This window comes from Amblyomma americanum, chromosome 8 (genome assembly GCF_052857255.1).
Source record: "Amblyomma americanum isolate KBUSLIRL-KWMA chromosome 8, ASM5285725v1, whole genome shotgun sequence".
Taxonomy (NCBI): Eukaryota; Metazoa; Arthropoda; class Arachnida; order Ixodida; family Ixodidae; genus Amblyomma; species Amblyomma americanum.
Window position 1 is genome coordinate 68,206,735 of NC_135504.1, and position 17,600 is coordinate 68,224,334.

At 43.6% G+C, this 17,600-nt stretch overlaps 1 protein-coding gene across 1 annotated transcript in view; it reads left to right on the forward strand.

The window, feature by feature from the left end:
- LOC144102469 (astacin-like metalloprotease toxin 5) overlaps positions 1-15,797 on the forward strand; it is a 33,634-nt gene extending 17,837 nt beyond the window's left edge. The window contains exons 5-6 of the mRNA XM_077635734.1: positions 1,036-1,211; positions 15,523-15,797. Of these exons, the coding sequence (XP_077491860.1) occupies positions 1,036-1,211; positions 15,523-15,797 (451 nt within the window). The remainder of the gene's footprint in view (positions 1-1,035; positions 1,212-15,522) is intronic.
- The last annotated feature ends 1,803 nt before the right edge of the window (positions 15,798-17,600 follow it).

The window sequence follows — 17,600 nt, forward strand, 5'->3', positions numbered from 1 at the left end:
GCATCTCTATATTCCTCATTATGCGATAACTTGAAATGCCACTCACACCTCTTTGCGAAAACCCGTCTGTTAGCATAGGCTCAAACTCAATCCTTTCAGCTTATCACGTATCCTTTCTAGGCGTAGTACTGGACAAACATCTTAAATTTCAGACCCACATCTCATCCATTTCCCGAAAATTGGCGTATGGTATGAGAGTATTAATCAAAGTTCGCCCGTATTTCCATGTTCCCATTATCATTTCCCTCCATAACTCGTTCATCCACTCTTATATTCAGTATTGTATTTCATCTTGGGGAAAGAGGTATCATTCGCATTTATTTTCTCTGCAAACCATTCATAATCAAGCAATTCCAATTATCACTTATAGGCACTACTCTGTAAACGCCCCTCGTCTGCTCCTATCATACAATATTTTATTGGTGCCCAAAACAATCGAGTACAAATTATGTACCCTTATGTACAAATCTGTTAGAAATCTACTTCCTTTTTCGTTAACTAGCAGTAACCAAAATCCGCGTCGCAGCGACACGCTTTTTGCTAATAACAGTAACTTTTTACTCTCTAAACCTAACACTAATTAAGGAAAGCAAACAGTTCGTTTGACTGCCACTACCTTATGGAACTCATTACCAGTTAGCATTAGGCAATCATCTAATATCTGTGCCTTTGAATCCGCTTTCCGTCAGTTTTTACAATCCCCCTAATAGTATTTTACTTGGTATATGGTACTAGTTTTGTCATTTATATCATTCAATGATTTGTGCTTTGTATTGGTCTGTATGCTATTAGGTGTGTAATTATTTTTCATTCAAATAAGGGTTTGCATTATTTGTCGTATTTCATTCAGTGCTCATTTATGATGCCAATTAACAACTTTAATTTTTTTGCATCTGCTGTCTGTAATTCTTTTTTACAATTGTTCTTACAGGAGGTCCCGTCCGCAGTCTCTGACTTTGGGACCTCCTTCTGTATTCCAGTGTTTTTCTAACCTTGTACCATAAACATGTAATAAACGAACCTTGAATCTCGCAGGTGTTACTCGTACCCCGGCCGCATGGGGGGGCCGCAACCACTGTCTCTCGGCCACGGATGTCTCGAGTTGCCCATAGTGCTGCACGAGCTCCTGCACGCACTCGGCTTCATGCACGAGCACGTACGACCCGACAGAGACCAGTACATCAAGGTTATACCGGAGAATATTAAACCTCGTGAGTAAGTTTCTTTCAAATCGCGTCGACGTCGCTTCATGCCCAGATTATCTGGGCACGTTTTCAAGCACAGAGCAAGCGGGAGTTCAATAGCGAGGCTACCACGCATGTCAGTTATTTTTAGAATATCGAAGTCCAGTGGGTGTGCACCAATTCGGTCGCGCAGACGAAACGGGTCACGTTCAGTGTTTTTGTCTGTGTATAAGTATACAGATATAGAGCCACGTAAACTGTTAAGTGTGTGTACGTGTATGTGTGAGCATTAAAAAGACTCGCTTCGACTCGGTTAGAGATATAAGCAACAATGATTCAGAAGTAAGAAGAGACAGTTTGACGATTGTGACGCTCAAATTATATATATATATATATATATATATATATATATATATATATATATATATATATATATATATATATATATATATATATATATATATATAGTAACCCGCCTAACGTAAACAAAATCCTCAGAAAACATTTCAACATCCTCGAACAAAGCGAGCGCCTCACCAAAATTTTCACTGCTCCCCCTCACGTGATCTACAGACGACCAAAAACATTAAAAATATTCTTGTACACTCAAAAACAAATAACCAGCCGGTTTTGGGGTGCCGGCCCTGTGGAAAAAGTAGATGCCAGGTCTGCAAACACATACAAACATCAAGCTGTGCAGTAAGCACAGCTTCAGGCTTCAAATGGGAAATTAATGGCAACTTTGATTGTGATTCCTGCAACGTAATATACCTCCTAGAATGCAGTGTGTGCAGTATGCAGTACATTGGACAGACCGTCAACCCTCTACGAATTCGCTTTAATAACCACCGCGCGCATATCTTATCCCTACCCAACCTTCCCTTGTCAAAACACATTAATGAGCGAAACCACCCATTTGATGCAATTAAGTTAACAGTCCTACAGGGTGGGTTCCACAACACCCGGGAAAGAGAACAACGCGAGTCGTACTTCATTTACAAATTTGAAACAATTCCTCACGGCATTAATGAAAGTCCAGGTGTATTGTCCTCCATCCGCCCCTTGCAGGGCCGTTGCTGACATTACGAGAGCCAGCTTGACATACCTCGGTCGTTTCTTGCCAGCGACATCTTTTTCAAGCTCACACAAATTTCTTCATTCCCTACCCCATCCTGCCCCTATCTTCCCAGTTCGATTACCTTGACGACGGGGTGCAATTGAAGAACCCTTGCCCAATTGCTCACGCCATTCACATTTACCTCCCACACCACACTTCGCCGAACTCGGATGTTTTTCCACTTTTTTTCTTTTGTGGGTGTTTTCAGGAACAGTGCACGTGTGTGTAGTTAAGCTCACGGCGCCCTGATTCTACCTTGACTCGGGCTGCGGAAATGGTTCCAGATGACGGAAGTCTCCTGTCCTGTCTGCATTTTATTTTGTTTATTTGTTTACTTTTTCTGGCCAGGTCACGCGAGTGCAAGCATCTCCAATTTATATATGTTGGACAATTCCGCCACCGTCTGTTTCTGTACACCTTACTCGCTTAAATGCTCCCGCCATTGTCATTTAGCCGCCACACGACACTGGCATGAGCTCGGATGTTTTACTGCTGTGTGTCTGGGTGTTTTCATGCACAGTGCACGTGTGTTTAGTTAAGCTCACGGCGCCGCTGATTCGGCCTTGGCTCTGGCTGCCGGAGTGGTTCAAGATGACGGAAGCGCCGACCCTGTCTGCATTTTATTCTGTTTATTTGTTTACTCCTTGTGTACGGGGCACGCGAGTGCACGCGTCTTTAACTTTTGTGTGTAGGGCGATCCCGCCACCGTCTGCTCCTGTCCACCTTACACGCCGCCGCTCTGTTGCCTTGATGGGTAGCCATTATCCTCTCCCGCTCCGTGTTTTCCTTTTTTTTGTTTCCCTCGTCCGGGGTCGGCTCCCCGCGGCTTCGGGGTGGGCGGCGGGGTACAACACGTTTTTCTTTTTTATTTGTTCCCCCTTTTTTCCCTTTCTATCTGTATCTTTTCTAGTATTCTTTGCCACCGTTTGTTTTTTTTTGTTCATGTGTCGTACATGTGTGCCAGTGCCAACTCCTTAAGAAGAGGAAGAAGACCCCTGTAACTTCAGTCTTGAGAAAGGACAGGCTCTGTCCGAAACGTCGACTCAAAATAAATCTATGGCTAAATGAAGCGTTTTCAACTTTGAATTTTTGCCTCTAGCAACCAAATACGTTTATCTTTCTATACTATATATATATATATATATATATATATATATATATATATATATATAGGAAGCCAACAGTCACCGAAATCAAGGTGCATAGGCGGATTTGTCTTTTTTTAATATCTAGTGCCAATCAATAGTTTTTTAAAGAAAATTACTTATAAAGCAGCAGGGACCCGAACCCACGACCTCCGAATATCGCGTCCGGTGCTCTTACCAACTGAGCTACGGCGACGGCTGTCCAATCTGCTGCTTTCGTGGGTATTTATGTTTTGCGTGTAAGCGAACCTTGAAATTGTTCACCAGCGCCACCCTTGTACATAGCGGTGGACGTAGCACGTCCTGTAATACCGCAAGTGTGACGTAGAGCGTCATCTAACGGCGAGGGCGGAAATTGCGCGAGAGCCCTCTTATACTACCTAAGGCATCAAGACTGCCAGAACCGACCGGACGCGAAAATCGGAGGTCGTGGGTTCGGATCCCACCCGCGGCATGGTTGTTTTTTCTGCTGCTTTATATGTATATTTATTTAAACGAATTGACTGGCACTAGAAATTAAAAAAAATAGAAACATTCCCCTATGCACCTTGGTTTCGTTGACTGTTGGCTTCCTTTATGTGTTTGTCAAACGAGCCCCTCATTATATATATATATATATATATATATATATATATATATATATATATATATATATATATATATATATATATATATATATAGACAGAGAGAGAGAGAGCAAGCTAACGGCTGCCGCAACCAAGGTGTGTCCGACATGTGAGATTAATGGTTTGAATTGTTTTATCGCTAAATGGTAATTGATAAGAAAGGAGTAGAAAACAACCACTTGCCGCCGGTTTCGTATTATATATATATATATATATATATATATATATATATATATATATATATATATATATATATATATATATATATATATATATAAATTGTAAAGAATACGCAAATTTGTGCGAAAGACTACAACCAGCCTAGGTTGCAGTGGAAAGTCACCGCCGCATATATATATATATATATATATATATATATATATATATATATGGGCCTTGACTACAGTTGCCTTGATGGATCATCGGTTATATATATATATATATATATATATATATATATATATATATATATATATATATATATATATATATATATATATGTCTTGACTAGAGTCGCCTTGACGGATCATCAGAGATAAGTTGTAATCGGAGGTAATTGTAATTTAGAGGTAATTTGTGGCCCTTTTTTGTGCTAAAACGTTTTTATTTCCAACAAATTTTGTAAAAAAAGATCTGTTGGTATATCGGCCCTGCCGGGCAGTTCCACTTGCAAGTAAAATGCAATGCATGGTGTTTCTCAAATGTATCTGAAAAACACAATAATTTTTGTTTATATTTTAACACAATGGGTACTTAACATGTCCTTGGCAGGGGCTAAGGGAATAAAGCGGCCTAGAACTAGAAAAGAGAAAACACAAAAAGAATTAGAAATGAAGATTTTGGGATAAGGGGAAACAGTAATCAGGAGAAAAAAGGAACAGGGACCACTTCCGTAGGGTCGGCTTCGAAACACGACATTTGTTTTGCGCCCTGTGCTATGTATATATATAGCGACATAGTCATCAAGTCCGCCGACAAAGGTGGTGCGATCTTCATTATGAACATGAACAACTACGTCGCGGCGCCTCAAAGGAAATGATCCCACTTAACAGTTCTATTTCATAATTAAATAAGGTATTGAGAAACTGTGCAACGATTAAAGACTCGCTGATAACGACAAGCACACCATTCTCCAACTAAGCCAGATTTCAGGCTTATTTTATCTGTTGCCGAAAGTGCACACCCCTGATGTCCCTGTACAACCAATTGCTTTAGGCATAGGAACTGTAACGGACAACATATCTCGCTTCGTTGATTCCCTGATCAGCGATATCCTCTCTACATTTTCGTCTTGTATAAAAGACAGCAAGCACTTTTTACTCACATTGCTGACCTTCATATCGTTTGCGACTCTCTTCTCGTTAGGTTAGGTGTATGTTCCTTGTACACAAGCATACCCCACGAGGACGGCATTCAATCCGTAAAACAAGTCTGTGAGACCTTATGCACTAACAATCGTGTCGATAGCGAAACCCTTGCTGGTTTGCTGAAGTTAATCCTTCGGCTTAACATTTTTAAATTTAATAACGATCATTATCTTTCAATCAGCGGTATGTCAATGGGTACAAAAATCGGCCTTAACTATACAAATATATACATGGGTATATTTGATTGGTTTATGGTTTGGTTTATGAGGGGTTTAACGTCCCAAAGCGACTCAGGCTATGAGAGACGCCGTAGTGGAGGGCTCCGGAAATTTCGACCACCTGGGGTTTTTTAACGTGCACTGACATCGCACAGTACACGGGCCTCTAGAATTTCGCCTCCATCGAAATTCGACCGCCGCCGCCGGGATCGAACCCGCGTCTTTCGGGCTGGCAGCCGAGCGCCGTAACCACTCAGCCACCGCGGCGGCTATGGGTATATTTGAAAACAACTTCTTGTCCGGTCGCTCACTCAAGCCTTTTATTATAAACATTGCATAGGCGACATATTCCTAATATGGCAGCATTGTGAGACTGAACTATTTCTTTCATCGCTGCTTTTAATGACGTACATAATTCGATATCGTTTTCGCACGCTTACTGAATTTATTGTAATAACTTTCTGAACGTGACAGTGCTTTTATGTGATAGCAAACTAATTACGACGCTCTACAAGAAACCCACTGACAGACATCGGTACCTTCACTTCCATATTAGCCACGTAAAGCACTGCAAGACCAGTATTCCTAACGGCCAAGAACTGCGTTATGGGCGGGCCTGCTCTGACCAAACTCCTTGTAACCGTAACTGCATGGCCCTCAAAAAGGCATTAAAACCACAAAACTACCCCGCTTCACTAATCGACGATAGTTTTGCATGTGCGGACCAGCATGACCGGAGAGCGCTCTTGGACACATCCCATCGCCCTGACTTAGTTCAGCAAACCAACTTGATACTGACTCGTTCAGCTTCTATTCCTAACGTCAGCGACATTCTTCGCAAGCATAATAACATCATCGGACGAAGCCAACGCCTTAAGCTAATACTCTCAGACCCACTCAGAGTAGTCTACAGACGATGAAAAAATCTACGTGACTAGTTAACTTTCTCAACAATCTCTCCCCATGTCTCGGAAGGCTGCTGCCCTTGAAGATGCAGGTGTCTGCGCATATATGACTACCTCAATAACAGCTAGCAGCACCTCTTATGACTGCCAGATAAGAATTAATGGCACTTTTTCCTTCGACACTTCAAACGTAGCATATCTGTTGGAGTGGTCTGTGTGCAACAAGCAGTACATAGGGTAAACAGAAACGTCCCTTCATTTATGCTTCAACAACCACAAGGCTCACTCCACCTATCTCCCCAACCTTCCGCTATCTAAGCACGTCAGAAATCCCGGTCACTCAGTCGACAAAATAAGAGTTGCCATTTTATATTCAGGTTTTAGGACAATCATGATGGAAAAACCCGGGAGTCATATCTCATTTACAAATTTGATACTATTTCTGCTCGTTTAAACGAAAGTCCCGGTGCACTGTCTTGTCTGCGCCGCTAACGATTGTGCTTACCACATGTGTGTGCCAAGTTTTGTATTTTTGCTTTTTGTCTGTATCTTTAATTGTCTTTCCTGATTGCATCCACGCGGCCAGTGCGTTCTGTGGGTTTTTCCTATTCTTGATAAGTTCTTTTTAGTTGTTGATTTAAAAACCTCCTACCAACCACGAAATTGTTTACTCTGACGAAGGCCGGATCCCGGCCAAACTTTAGTAATAAAGTGCTTTTCGCCAGTGCCCGCTTCTTACAGCTACATAGCCCGTTAACCAACGTCGTTTCATTTTAAATATATATATATATATATATATATATATATATATATATATATATATATATATATATATATATATATATATATATATATATATATATATATATACCAAAAGTGATTTCTGGCAGCTGATTTGGTCAATATAATACAAAATCACCAAAAATTGAAAAGCATAAAAGGATTTAATTCACGACGTGTCGGCTGGACGGAGGACCAGCCTTACTCGAAAATCCTGTTATGTTTTTCAATTTTTGGTGGTTATATATATATCGTCGAAAACGTACTATGAACCGCAAGTTATGTTCCTATAAAGGGTACTGACACACGCGTAAGAACACAAGGGCTGATTTGGAAACCAATCTATCAATATGGCACACAGTATTTATAGGTGTTAGAAAGGGGCTGTTAAAATGACTGAGTGAAGACCCGAACACAACAGCGAGAGAAAAATTAAACAAGAAATAAAAACGATAATTGCTACAGAAATTAATGGCGTTTTCTGTAGGGTCTCGCGCGATGCCAAAGCATAGTCAAACACGAAGGGCCAGACAACTCAAAGTGAGTCCACTCGGCGCCACGTGCGCCGCGCAGACCAGATGGGGCTGAGAAACGATGACCAAGCCGGAAGGCTCGTTACGCAAGAGTGCAAAGCAAGAGTGTCAGAGCAATGACAGAGAGAAACGGCCGAAACGAACATATCACTGTTATAGCACCTAACAGCAGAATATACGATAGAAACGTTGAGTGACTAAATGGTTAAGGCGCTAGTCTACTGAGCCGGAGTACCCGGATTCCAACCAGAGCGCGGAGGTGACATTTCGATGTAGGCGAGACGCAAAAGGCGCCCGTGTGTTGTGCGATGTCAGTGCACGTTAGAGATCCCCAGGGGGTCGAACTTATTCGTGACCCGAATTTATTCCGAATTCCCCAACCCGCTGTACAATGTGTTATCATTAGGGGCCACAGTGAGAGATTTCATCGATCTCGGTGTGGTTCATATGTGTCACACAGATAAAAATCGAAGAAAAAAATGGTACGAGGATAGGACTTGAAGGCAGAAATTTCTAGTAGGAATCCAGTACGGAACCTCACAACCACGGCGAGTGCTTTTTAAACGTGCGATTTATTTCACTGAAAATATGTTCTATTTGCATGAACTATCTACAAAGATCATAGGAAACGCCAAGAAAGTCATCTTAAAAAGACTAAGGAATAGAGTACTGGAGGGAAGGTATTGCAGTTCAGGAGAGCAAGCGGCCGGGCTAGTTGGTGATGCATGTTGTTTACTAGGAACCGCAAAAAAACGGACGAGGAAAGGAGTAGGGGACACAAAGACACGTTCACGAGAGCTCATGAACGTGTTTTTGTGTCCCCTAATCAGTGCCTCGTCCGCTTTTCGCGCTTCCTAGAAAACAACAGGGAAGGTAAATCTGCGCACATCAGCAGGAAGGGGTGACACTCCGGTTTAAAGTCGGTGTCTTCATACGCTTCCTTCAGGCGAACAGTCATTTAACAGAAATGAGGTTTCGTCGAAACGACTGATTCACAATGCGTGTGTACCATTCTAGTTTTTCATAAGCTGTGCAGTTCGATCAGAAAAACTAATGAAGAGGTTCATCATCATAACACATTCCGGTGAGGTATCCAATAGTGTGATAAGCCAGATAAATCCGTCCTTTTTAAGTTTTCTTGCAAGGCGTCTCATAGCAGAATTCCGTCTATACAATTAGTGAAGCAACCTTCGATTTTTTCAAAAACATCACAGAAGCGGCAGTTCACAGAAGACGCAAAAATATTCTTTTTCTAAAGTCAAGTATTCACGGGCAATGATTCCGTACGTAGCTTGTAGAAGATTCCTAGTGCATGGTGAAAGTAACGCCTTTCGCACCCAGAGTACGTTGAGCGGTAACGAAGAAAAAAGAAAAGCACCCAAATAAAGTCTGTACCATGTTACTTGATGGGTAACAGTGAAAGAGTCTCTGGGGCAAGGCAGCAGCAGCGGTGGCTGAACTTTCCGTGATGTCTTCCTGGGTGGCGTGAGCGAAGAGAAGGTCGATAACATTTGAAAGCGACTCGTTGACCCGTCAGCCCAACGGTTCCGTCCAACACACTATTCCCAAGCATTTAAATTCAGAAAAGCTGACCATCAAGCCGGAGAAATAATCTGCCCATTAGAAAACGGTGGGTACATAGCGGCACTGGGGATCTAATCCAGTATCGTCCGAATATGATGCAGGTGCTCGAATGCAACGCCACCACTTCGAGGGCCTCGTGGTAGACCTATAAATAAACTGCCAAAGCTTAAAAAAGCATAACGAGGTTTTACTGAAGGTTTGACTGCGGACCGGTTTTCCGTCCGAGCGGTGAATGATTCTTCCAGATCAGTATATATAGTAGTTGGGAAGAGGCCACTGCAATGAGCCTGAGATAGGACGCGAAAAATAAAGATACGAGAAAAGTGTGGTAGGTTTGTAACGTAGTTAACCCGACTAGACGTGCGAAAGCATAAGTTTAGCCCGGTTAGCTCATGGTTTATCTTTGCTGGGGCATCCACACGTATGACGACGATATTATTTTGGCAGAACTGAAGGGAAGGTTATTGGGACGTGTGAAGCGCCGGCGACAGACTCTTGAAAAGTAATCGATGAAGCAGCGAGACGAGCGGCAGGGCCACAAGGAGTTGTTCTCCAGCAGGAGCGTCAGCCGGACGCCAGACGGGCTTTGTCGTCGTTGGTGTCGGTGAATGAGCTTCTTCATTCCAGTGGTATTTGTTGATAAGGACGACGATGTGCAATGCACAGCACCAGCGTGTGTAAACTATTCCCATTGTAGGATTAGTTGATGAAGACGACCATTTGCAAAGCACAGCGCGAGTGCATGTCGCTGTTTAAAACGCGATGTGTTAAATAATAATAATAATAATAATAATAATAATAATAATAATAATAATAATAATAATAATAATAATAATAATAATAATAATAATAATAATAATAATAATAATAATAATAATAATAATAATAATAATAATAATAATAATAATATTTGGTTTTGGGGGAACGGAAATGGCGCAGTATCTGTCTCATATATCGTTGGACACCTGAACCACGCCGTAAGGGAAGGGACAAAGGAGGGAGTGAAAGAAGAAAGGAAGAAGGAGGTGCCGTAGTGGAGGGCTCCGGAATAATTTCGACCACCTGGGGATCTTTAGCGTGCACTGACATCGCACAGCACACGGGCGCCTTAGTGTTTTTCCTTCATAAAAACGCAGCCGCCGCGGTCGGGTTCGACGCCGGGAACTCCGGATCAGTAGTCGAGCGCCCTAACCACTGAGCCACCGCGGCGGGTATGTGATAAAGTGGAGTTGTGTGAGCTGCGCTGGTACTTTCGTACATTCGTAGGAAGGTGGAATATGATGTGTCAGAAAGATCACGCAAATGCCAACCTGGACTACACGAACAGAACCGCTAAATCCTACATGGGCCGTGGCGAGGCAGCATAAGGCGCACGCCAGCATGTTGCCTACAAGGCTTTGTCGGATCCAACAAACTTGCGGGCTCTATGCAGGAAAGACACGGCTCACATGTTAAAAAGTTGCTGCTTGTTGTTGGATCCTGACACATACCCACATTGGCCTCCTGAGGGAAACATGTTAAGCCAAATTAGGCTTGCTTCCGTAGAACCGGCATCAGACCCATGTCGGCACGGACGGGGTCAACCGAGATAAAAATATGGTAGGGTTTTAACGTAGTTAAACCAAGCAGGCGTGCGAAGGCATGCTTTTATTCTTCGCCTCTTCCTTCTGGAAGATGCATGTGATGCAAGCGCGTTTTTCGCTCTTATTTCCACATCTTCTCTCCACTCGACTGCCGCTGGCGTGACGCCCTCCTCCCATTGGCTACAGCTGGTGCGCTCAGAGTCATTATTCTCCGGATCAATCCACAGCTGCGGGCTGTGTTGCATTCTATTAGCCCTTCATTTCTATAATATAGCGGAACTCCTTGACAGTGCGAGAGAGATGGTATTGATATCTCGGACATTAGCTTTTTTTAACATTCAGTGATATCTCGATTTGGAACCCTGCGCCTCTGCTCTTCAATCGGCTTTCTGTGTACCTGCTCAACCCGTGACAGTCGAATTAAATTCCTTCTAGAAACAGACAACTTGACGGAAGCAATGAGCACGGCCACATTAAGAAATAAAGGTTTGGACGACCGCTCGCATAGATATATCAATATTGCATGGTCTTCGAGATGAACATAGCGGGAACAGCTTTACATCACCTGCTGGTTTCCCGATACTGTTCCAAAGTTCAAAGGTGCCAGAGCGTTGGAAGGTTTCTTTAAGGTCAAAGGCGTGCTTTTATAATCAAGCTTTTAGATTTCCGTAAAAAGATCCCAGTACTGAAAATAAGCACCTGTTTGGATAATCAGACTATCTACTAACAGTCACCGTTTCTGCTCATGTAAGTATTATTCGTGAAAAATCTTGGACGCGTTTATTTTCGGTACAGTGGGTCGAGTGTTCGTGTCCAATTCTATTATGTATTTATAGCTTATGTCACGTATAACTGCTATTTCGTTTCCAATGGCCAGCTAGTGGCTCATGTTGACCATTATATAGGTATGCTAAATCCTCCTCGTTTTGAATTTTGATGTGAGGAGCCTCGTGAACATGTTTCCTGACTCTCTTTAGTATCGTCTCATTCCGCACACACTGCTATCCATACCTACAGCGTTCATGACTCTGAAACAACTCATCTAGGTTTTAGTTTTGTTAAAGCAGATAGGGTACACTGTATAGAACTCGGCATCAATCCTCCTAAATAAATGACACAAAAATGACACATTTTTGCGAGACAGCAGCATTTCACGCCAATCCAAAATTGCAGAACAGAAATTCAATTACTTAAACCTACCATCCATGTTCCCAAGCACAAAAGGTAATCGGGCCGATGCTAGGAAATTGCTGGTTTCACTAATGTCCTCGTTCGACCGGCCTCTGCCAATACATTTCCAATATTGGCCCGATCAGTTCAAATGTTGGCCAGGGGTTTACTCGACATTCATTTTTGATGAAATTTCCCTCGCAATCCACATTGTACCCAACAGAGACGAGTGTCAGTCGAAGGAATTTCGGTACACAGCAGTTTTTTCTTCAGCTTACATTTTCTGCTATTTGAGCGTCCATGCTTGTGGGTAAAAATGCGTCAGTTCGAAGAACAACCAGGAAATATTCTCCATTAAACTTTGCAGGCCATCAGTAAGCTTTGAAGCCCGCCAAGCTGGTCTGGCTCATACGTCGCTTGCAAAACTTTGCATGCTGTCTCAATTATCATTGTTACAGGTGCGGGTTCATATTGGAGAAGTGCGCAAGTGCAGATTCAATCAGGTATACTGTCAAGCGAAGAATCAAGATTCCTATCACGCATAAAATCAAGACAAGTGGAAAAATGTTTCAATTTCAGATCTTTTTTAGATTGGTACCGCTTCGCAGCTACGTTCAACCTTAAGGAGTATATTATAATATTAGCTAGCGCTCTTTCCATGCTCTTAGTCACTCGATAAATAGGATGAGCATGTTTCAGAAGGTGAAAAGAATATTTTGTGACAGTTGCTGATTGTTCAATACGTTTTGAAAGGTTTCGTAGCCCATCAGGCTTTTGTAACAAACAGCCGTAATCGACCAGTTAACAAATGTCGAAATAAGACAAAAATCATTGCATTGCTATCAAACGCTTGCAATGAACGGAATACATGCACGACGTATGTCTTGAGCAGGAGTGTTCGAATCCTGAAATATTTCCGGATACCAACGAATTGTTGCTAATGTAATAAGTCGTAACTGATTCCATATGTCACGTGCTGTGTCAGTTATTCGCAAGGACCACAATATTCGAACCAAATCGCATGTCCTGGTATCTATTCACGAGAATTAAGGTTTATGGTTTATAGGGGTTTAACGTCCCGAAGCAACTCGGGCTATAAGAGACGCCATAGTGAAGGGCACCAGAAATTTCGACCACCTGGGGTTCTGTAACGTGCACTGACATCGCACGGTACACGGGCCTCCAGAATTTCGCCTCCATTGAAATTCGACCGCCGCGGCAGGGATCGAACCCGCGTCTTTCGGGCCGACAGCCGAGCGCCATAACCACTATGCCACCGCGGCGGCTCACGAGAATTAAAACCATTTTATCGAGGCAGACGTGTGTCAATCTCACGGAACAGCCACAGCTCAGCACGTTAACCCTATGCACTGTCCTATGAGACATGCAGTAGAGATGTGACCCTTTCGTCATGTGTACGCACTCATTTCACGTGTAATTTTGTAGCATTTCTACTAAAGTAATGAAGTACAGACACAATTGCGGCGAATCATTAGCAAAGCTGAGTAACGAAGCGAAAATGCATGAAAAAAATAAAATTCAGAGGGTAAATTTTCTGGTCCCCCAGCATCAACAGCGGTGTACATATTGGCCACTGTGCTTGGCAGATCTTATACTAGTACGAAACTGGACGTGATAGCTGAGCGTGACGTGATATAGGCACTTCGTCCACAACTCTGTAGCCTTCTCAGCTGCTGATGTTTTACGGGACTCCCAGCAGATGCAGTTGCGGTTCTGTACATACCTGTATATAAGGAATGTTGACACGAAATGGGGAAAGGGAACTAGAAAATTGACAAGCAAATATTCGGACAGCAGTAGGGAGGCAAATCAGCAATTATCGGTTAAGAAAAAGGTTAAAAAGGTTAAAGAAACAGAGAGGGCTCTGTGGAAAACAGGAATGTTGACGAAATAACCACTGGGAACATACAGGATTTTTAAGCAGGAAATTGCCAAAGAAAATATATATGATAATTGTACGGGAAGCTCTTTGTTGTTTAAGGCCAGGACGGCAGTTTTGCGGACTAAGACATATAGAGCCAGGAACCACGAGATAGACACTTTCTGCGTTGCGTGCGGAGAGCAGGAGGAAACGGCTGAACACTTGATACTTTTCTGTAAAGGGCTTCACCCTACAGTGGAAAGCAGCGGGGCTGATTTATCCAAGGCATTAGGGTTTAAAGACAATGAAGGGAAGTTAGATTTTAAGCGGGTAGAAGTAACCAAGCGAAGATTATCTGATTGGTGGCTAAAATCAAGAAAAGAGTAAAATTTGACAAGTCATGGCTAGGTGGCTTGAGCCACCGCCCGATTTAAAGGGTTCAGACGTATCCATCCATCCATCCATCCATCCATCCATCCATCCATCCATCCATCCATCCATCCATCCATCCATCCATCCATCCACCCATCCATCCATCCACCCATCCATCCATCCCTCCATCCATCCATCCATCCATCCATCCATCCATCCATCCATCCATCCATCCATCCATCCATCCATCCATCCATCCATCCATCCATCCTTCCATCCATCCATCCTTCCATCCATCCATCCATCCTTCCATCCATCCATCCATCCATCCATCCATCCATCCATCCATCCATCCATCCATCCATCCATCCATCCATCCATCCATCCATCCATCCATCCATCCGCCCGTCCGTCCATCCGCCCGCCCGTCCGTCCGTCCGTCCGTCCGTCCGTCCGTCCGTCCGTCCGTCCGTCCGTCCGTCCGTCCATCCATCCATCCATCCATCCATCCATCCATCCATCCATCCATCCATCCATCCATCCATCCATCCATCCATCCATCCATCCATCCATCCATCCATCCGCTTCGAGCCGAAAACCACAATAAAGGTGGTAAAAGCGGAGAGTTCGATCTTTTTCTCTGACTGTTCGCTCAAGCTTGGCGAAGTAATGTACGCAGATCACGACAGGTAGGAGAGTGCCATAGCAGAAACAAGCTGGGGTCATAATTGACGCGCTTATCTTGGAGGCACCGCTCTTAACCAAGCTACATCAGAAAAAAAAACTAGCAGTTTGCGTTGTGTTGGGTTCTGTGTCACATAGCCAACTAAGGGCATCATGCGCCAAGCTCGATGTAGAGGAGAAGTTTTCTGGATAGTTTTATAGAAACGTGAAAAATCGCAAAATGTAACAGATACTGAAGCAAAATAAAGCCCGAGGACTTCTGAATAAACATAACTAGTGGACATGACAACTGCTGTGATCAGCTCCAGAAGGCGTATTTAGCCGCGATGGCATCCGTGCGTGCCAATTCCAAGCTCCTCTCTTTTTGCGCAGAGTACTTGGCAAACTTCAAGAAGGTGGCTCCAGACGAGGCCCTCCTGTTCAGCTCCTTCGACATGGAGTCGGTTATGATGTACGGCTCGCTAAGTGCCGCTCGGAGCTCGAGCCAGCCGTCCATCAAGGGCAACGATGGCAGCTGGATAGAAGGCGCCTACATAGGGACAGGGCTGAGTTTCTACGACGTTCTTGGTATTAACAGACTCTACGGCTGCTCAGCGAGACTCCTGGAATCTGCGAGAGACCAGCCGCAGAGCAGCGAAGATGCGTAATAAAAAGCTGAACAAATGGTAAAGGGCTGGCTTCAAAGGTTCTTTTTTGAATTAATTTACAGTGGAGTAGAAAGCGTGCCAACTGACTCCTAATACATTCTGATGGGATGAACTGAACGGGCTGCCTGATGCGCGAACGTCACGTTCTTCGTAATGTCTGGTTCTACGCCCTCAACTAACGATGTCAATGGAACAGGAACAAGGTTTAAAGAACAAAAAAAGACAAGGCATGCCGTGATTTGTAATCCTAACGTTATGTTGAACGTTACTATCACTTTATTCTAGGGAGCCTTCGTCACCGCTTCTAAATTCGTAGCCAGCAAAACAATTTGCTGCCCTAAAGGTGCATAATCAGTGTCCTTAAAAGGATGGTGCACCTTCCCACAAAACCTGAACTTTAATAGGCGTGCACTTTTCCTGCACTCCAACATTTTATAAGTGCATATGACTGAACTGTTTGCGGAAATACCGTCCAAGGTGCAAGCGTGTTTTCTGTCTTGCATTCCTTCCTTGTAATCAGCGAAGACTTTCTGGCACATTTGCAGACATAAGTAAACAGAGCATGCTGTTCCATTCTAATTGCAACCACGCCTTCCCTCTTGGAAACGAATAAACGTAGCTTGTCGATGGTAAGCCTACAAACGTCAATTACCAGAATTGCCAAAATGTTGCTCAGCATTTTAATTAGGTGATATGTAAAAAATATTCCAAGGATTGTGTGCTCCGTTTACCCTTGTCCGCACCTGTAGACGTATCTTCGCAACGCTACTGGTAGCCATTTTCGAGAAATACTTATTCAGGCGTGCTTTAAATCTTTCCCTGCCAGGAACATATATGCAACCAGAAAAAAATGGTTGGTTTAGCTCCAGTTAAAATAATTTGTGGTTGTTAACTTGGTTGAAAATGTAATAAGGAATGTGGTGAACACTTAACCCTCATGCTTGTTTTCAACGATTCACCAGCCAATTTTTTTCCGCTGGGTAGACATTAGGAAATATAATTACTGCTGTGTAGTCTTACCTTGTACGTCACAATAACACTTATAAAAGCAGCTAAGAACTGTTTGGATTTGTAACCTAAAATATTTATTTTATGCACGATGGTGGCTCGACGCTCTTACGCCGCAGTGTATCCTCGATGCAAGGGAGCACACGATAGCTTGAAGGTCTCTACTTCCAGGAAACGGGATCCGCAAGCCGTGGTCTCGCCCGACGAGTGACACTCCCAGTAAGCATAAAAGACACCGGTTCACTCCGGACCAAACCAACGCTTTCTGCAGCCAAACCAATGTTCTCGAGAGCGCAATGCTATGCCTAAAGCAAACGGGGGATAATATCGGAGCGCAGCAAAACAAAAACGCACTGACGCCTGAGTGCGACGAAGGGACATAGACAAGAGCTGGAAGCAGTACGAGAAACCAGGCCGCTGGTGCACCAGCCACTCAAGCAAGGAAGCTATTCCTTTTTCGGGAATGCTGCAACGTTGATCTGCCTACATCCTGCTAAGGCGTCGGCCCGTCGTCCGTGTAGTTACAGTTCCACGCGTAGTATGTCGCGACGGCTCGTGCTGGCACCCGACAACGTGACTGTCGCGACATCGCCCCAGCAGCGCTTCCACCAAAATCCCCCTGCACCCTGCTCTCGTCCCTCAGAGCCTGGGTCGCTTTGGGACGTTAAACCTCAATAAACGAAACCAAACCAAACCATTTCGTGGTTGGGTTTTTACCGCTCACACTCTTGCCGTGTGTGGCTTGATCTAGTATCGAAGGCCCCAGGTTGCAGTCGGTTTATAAGCTTAAATTCT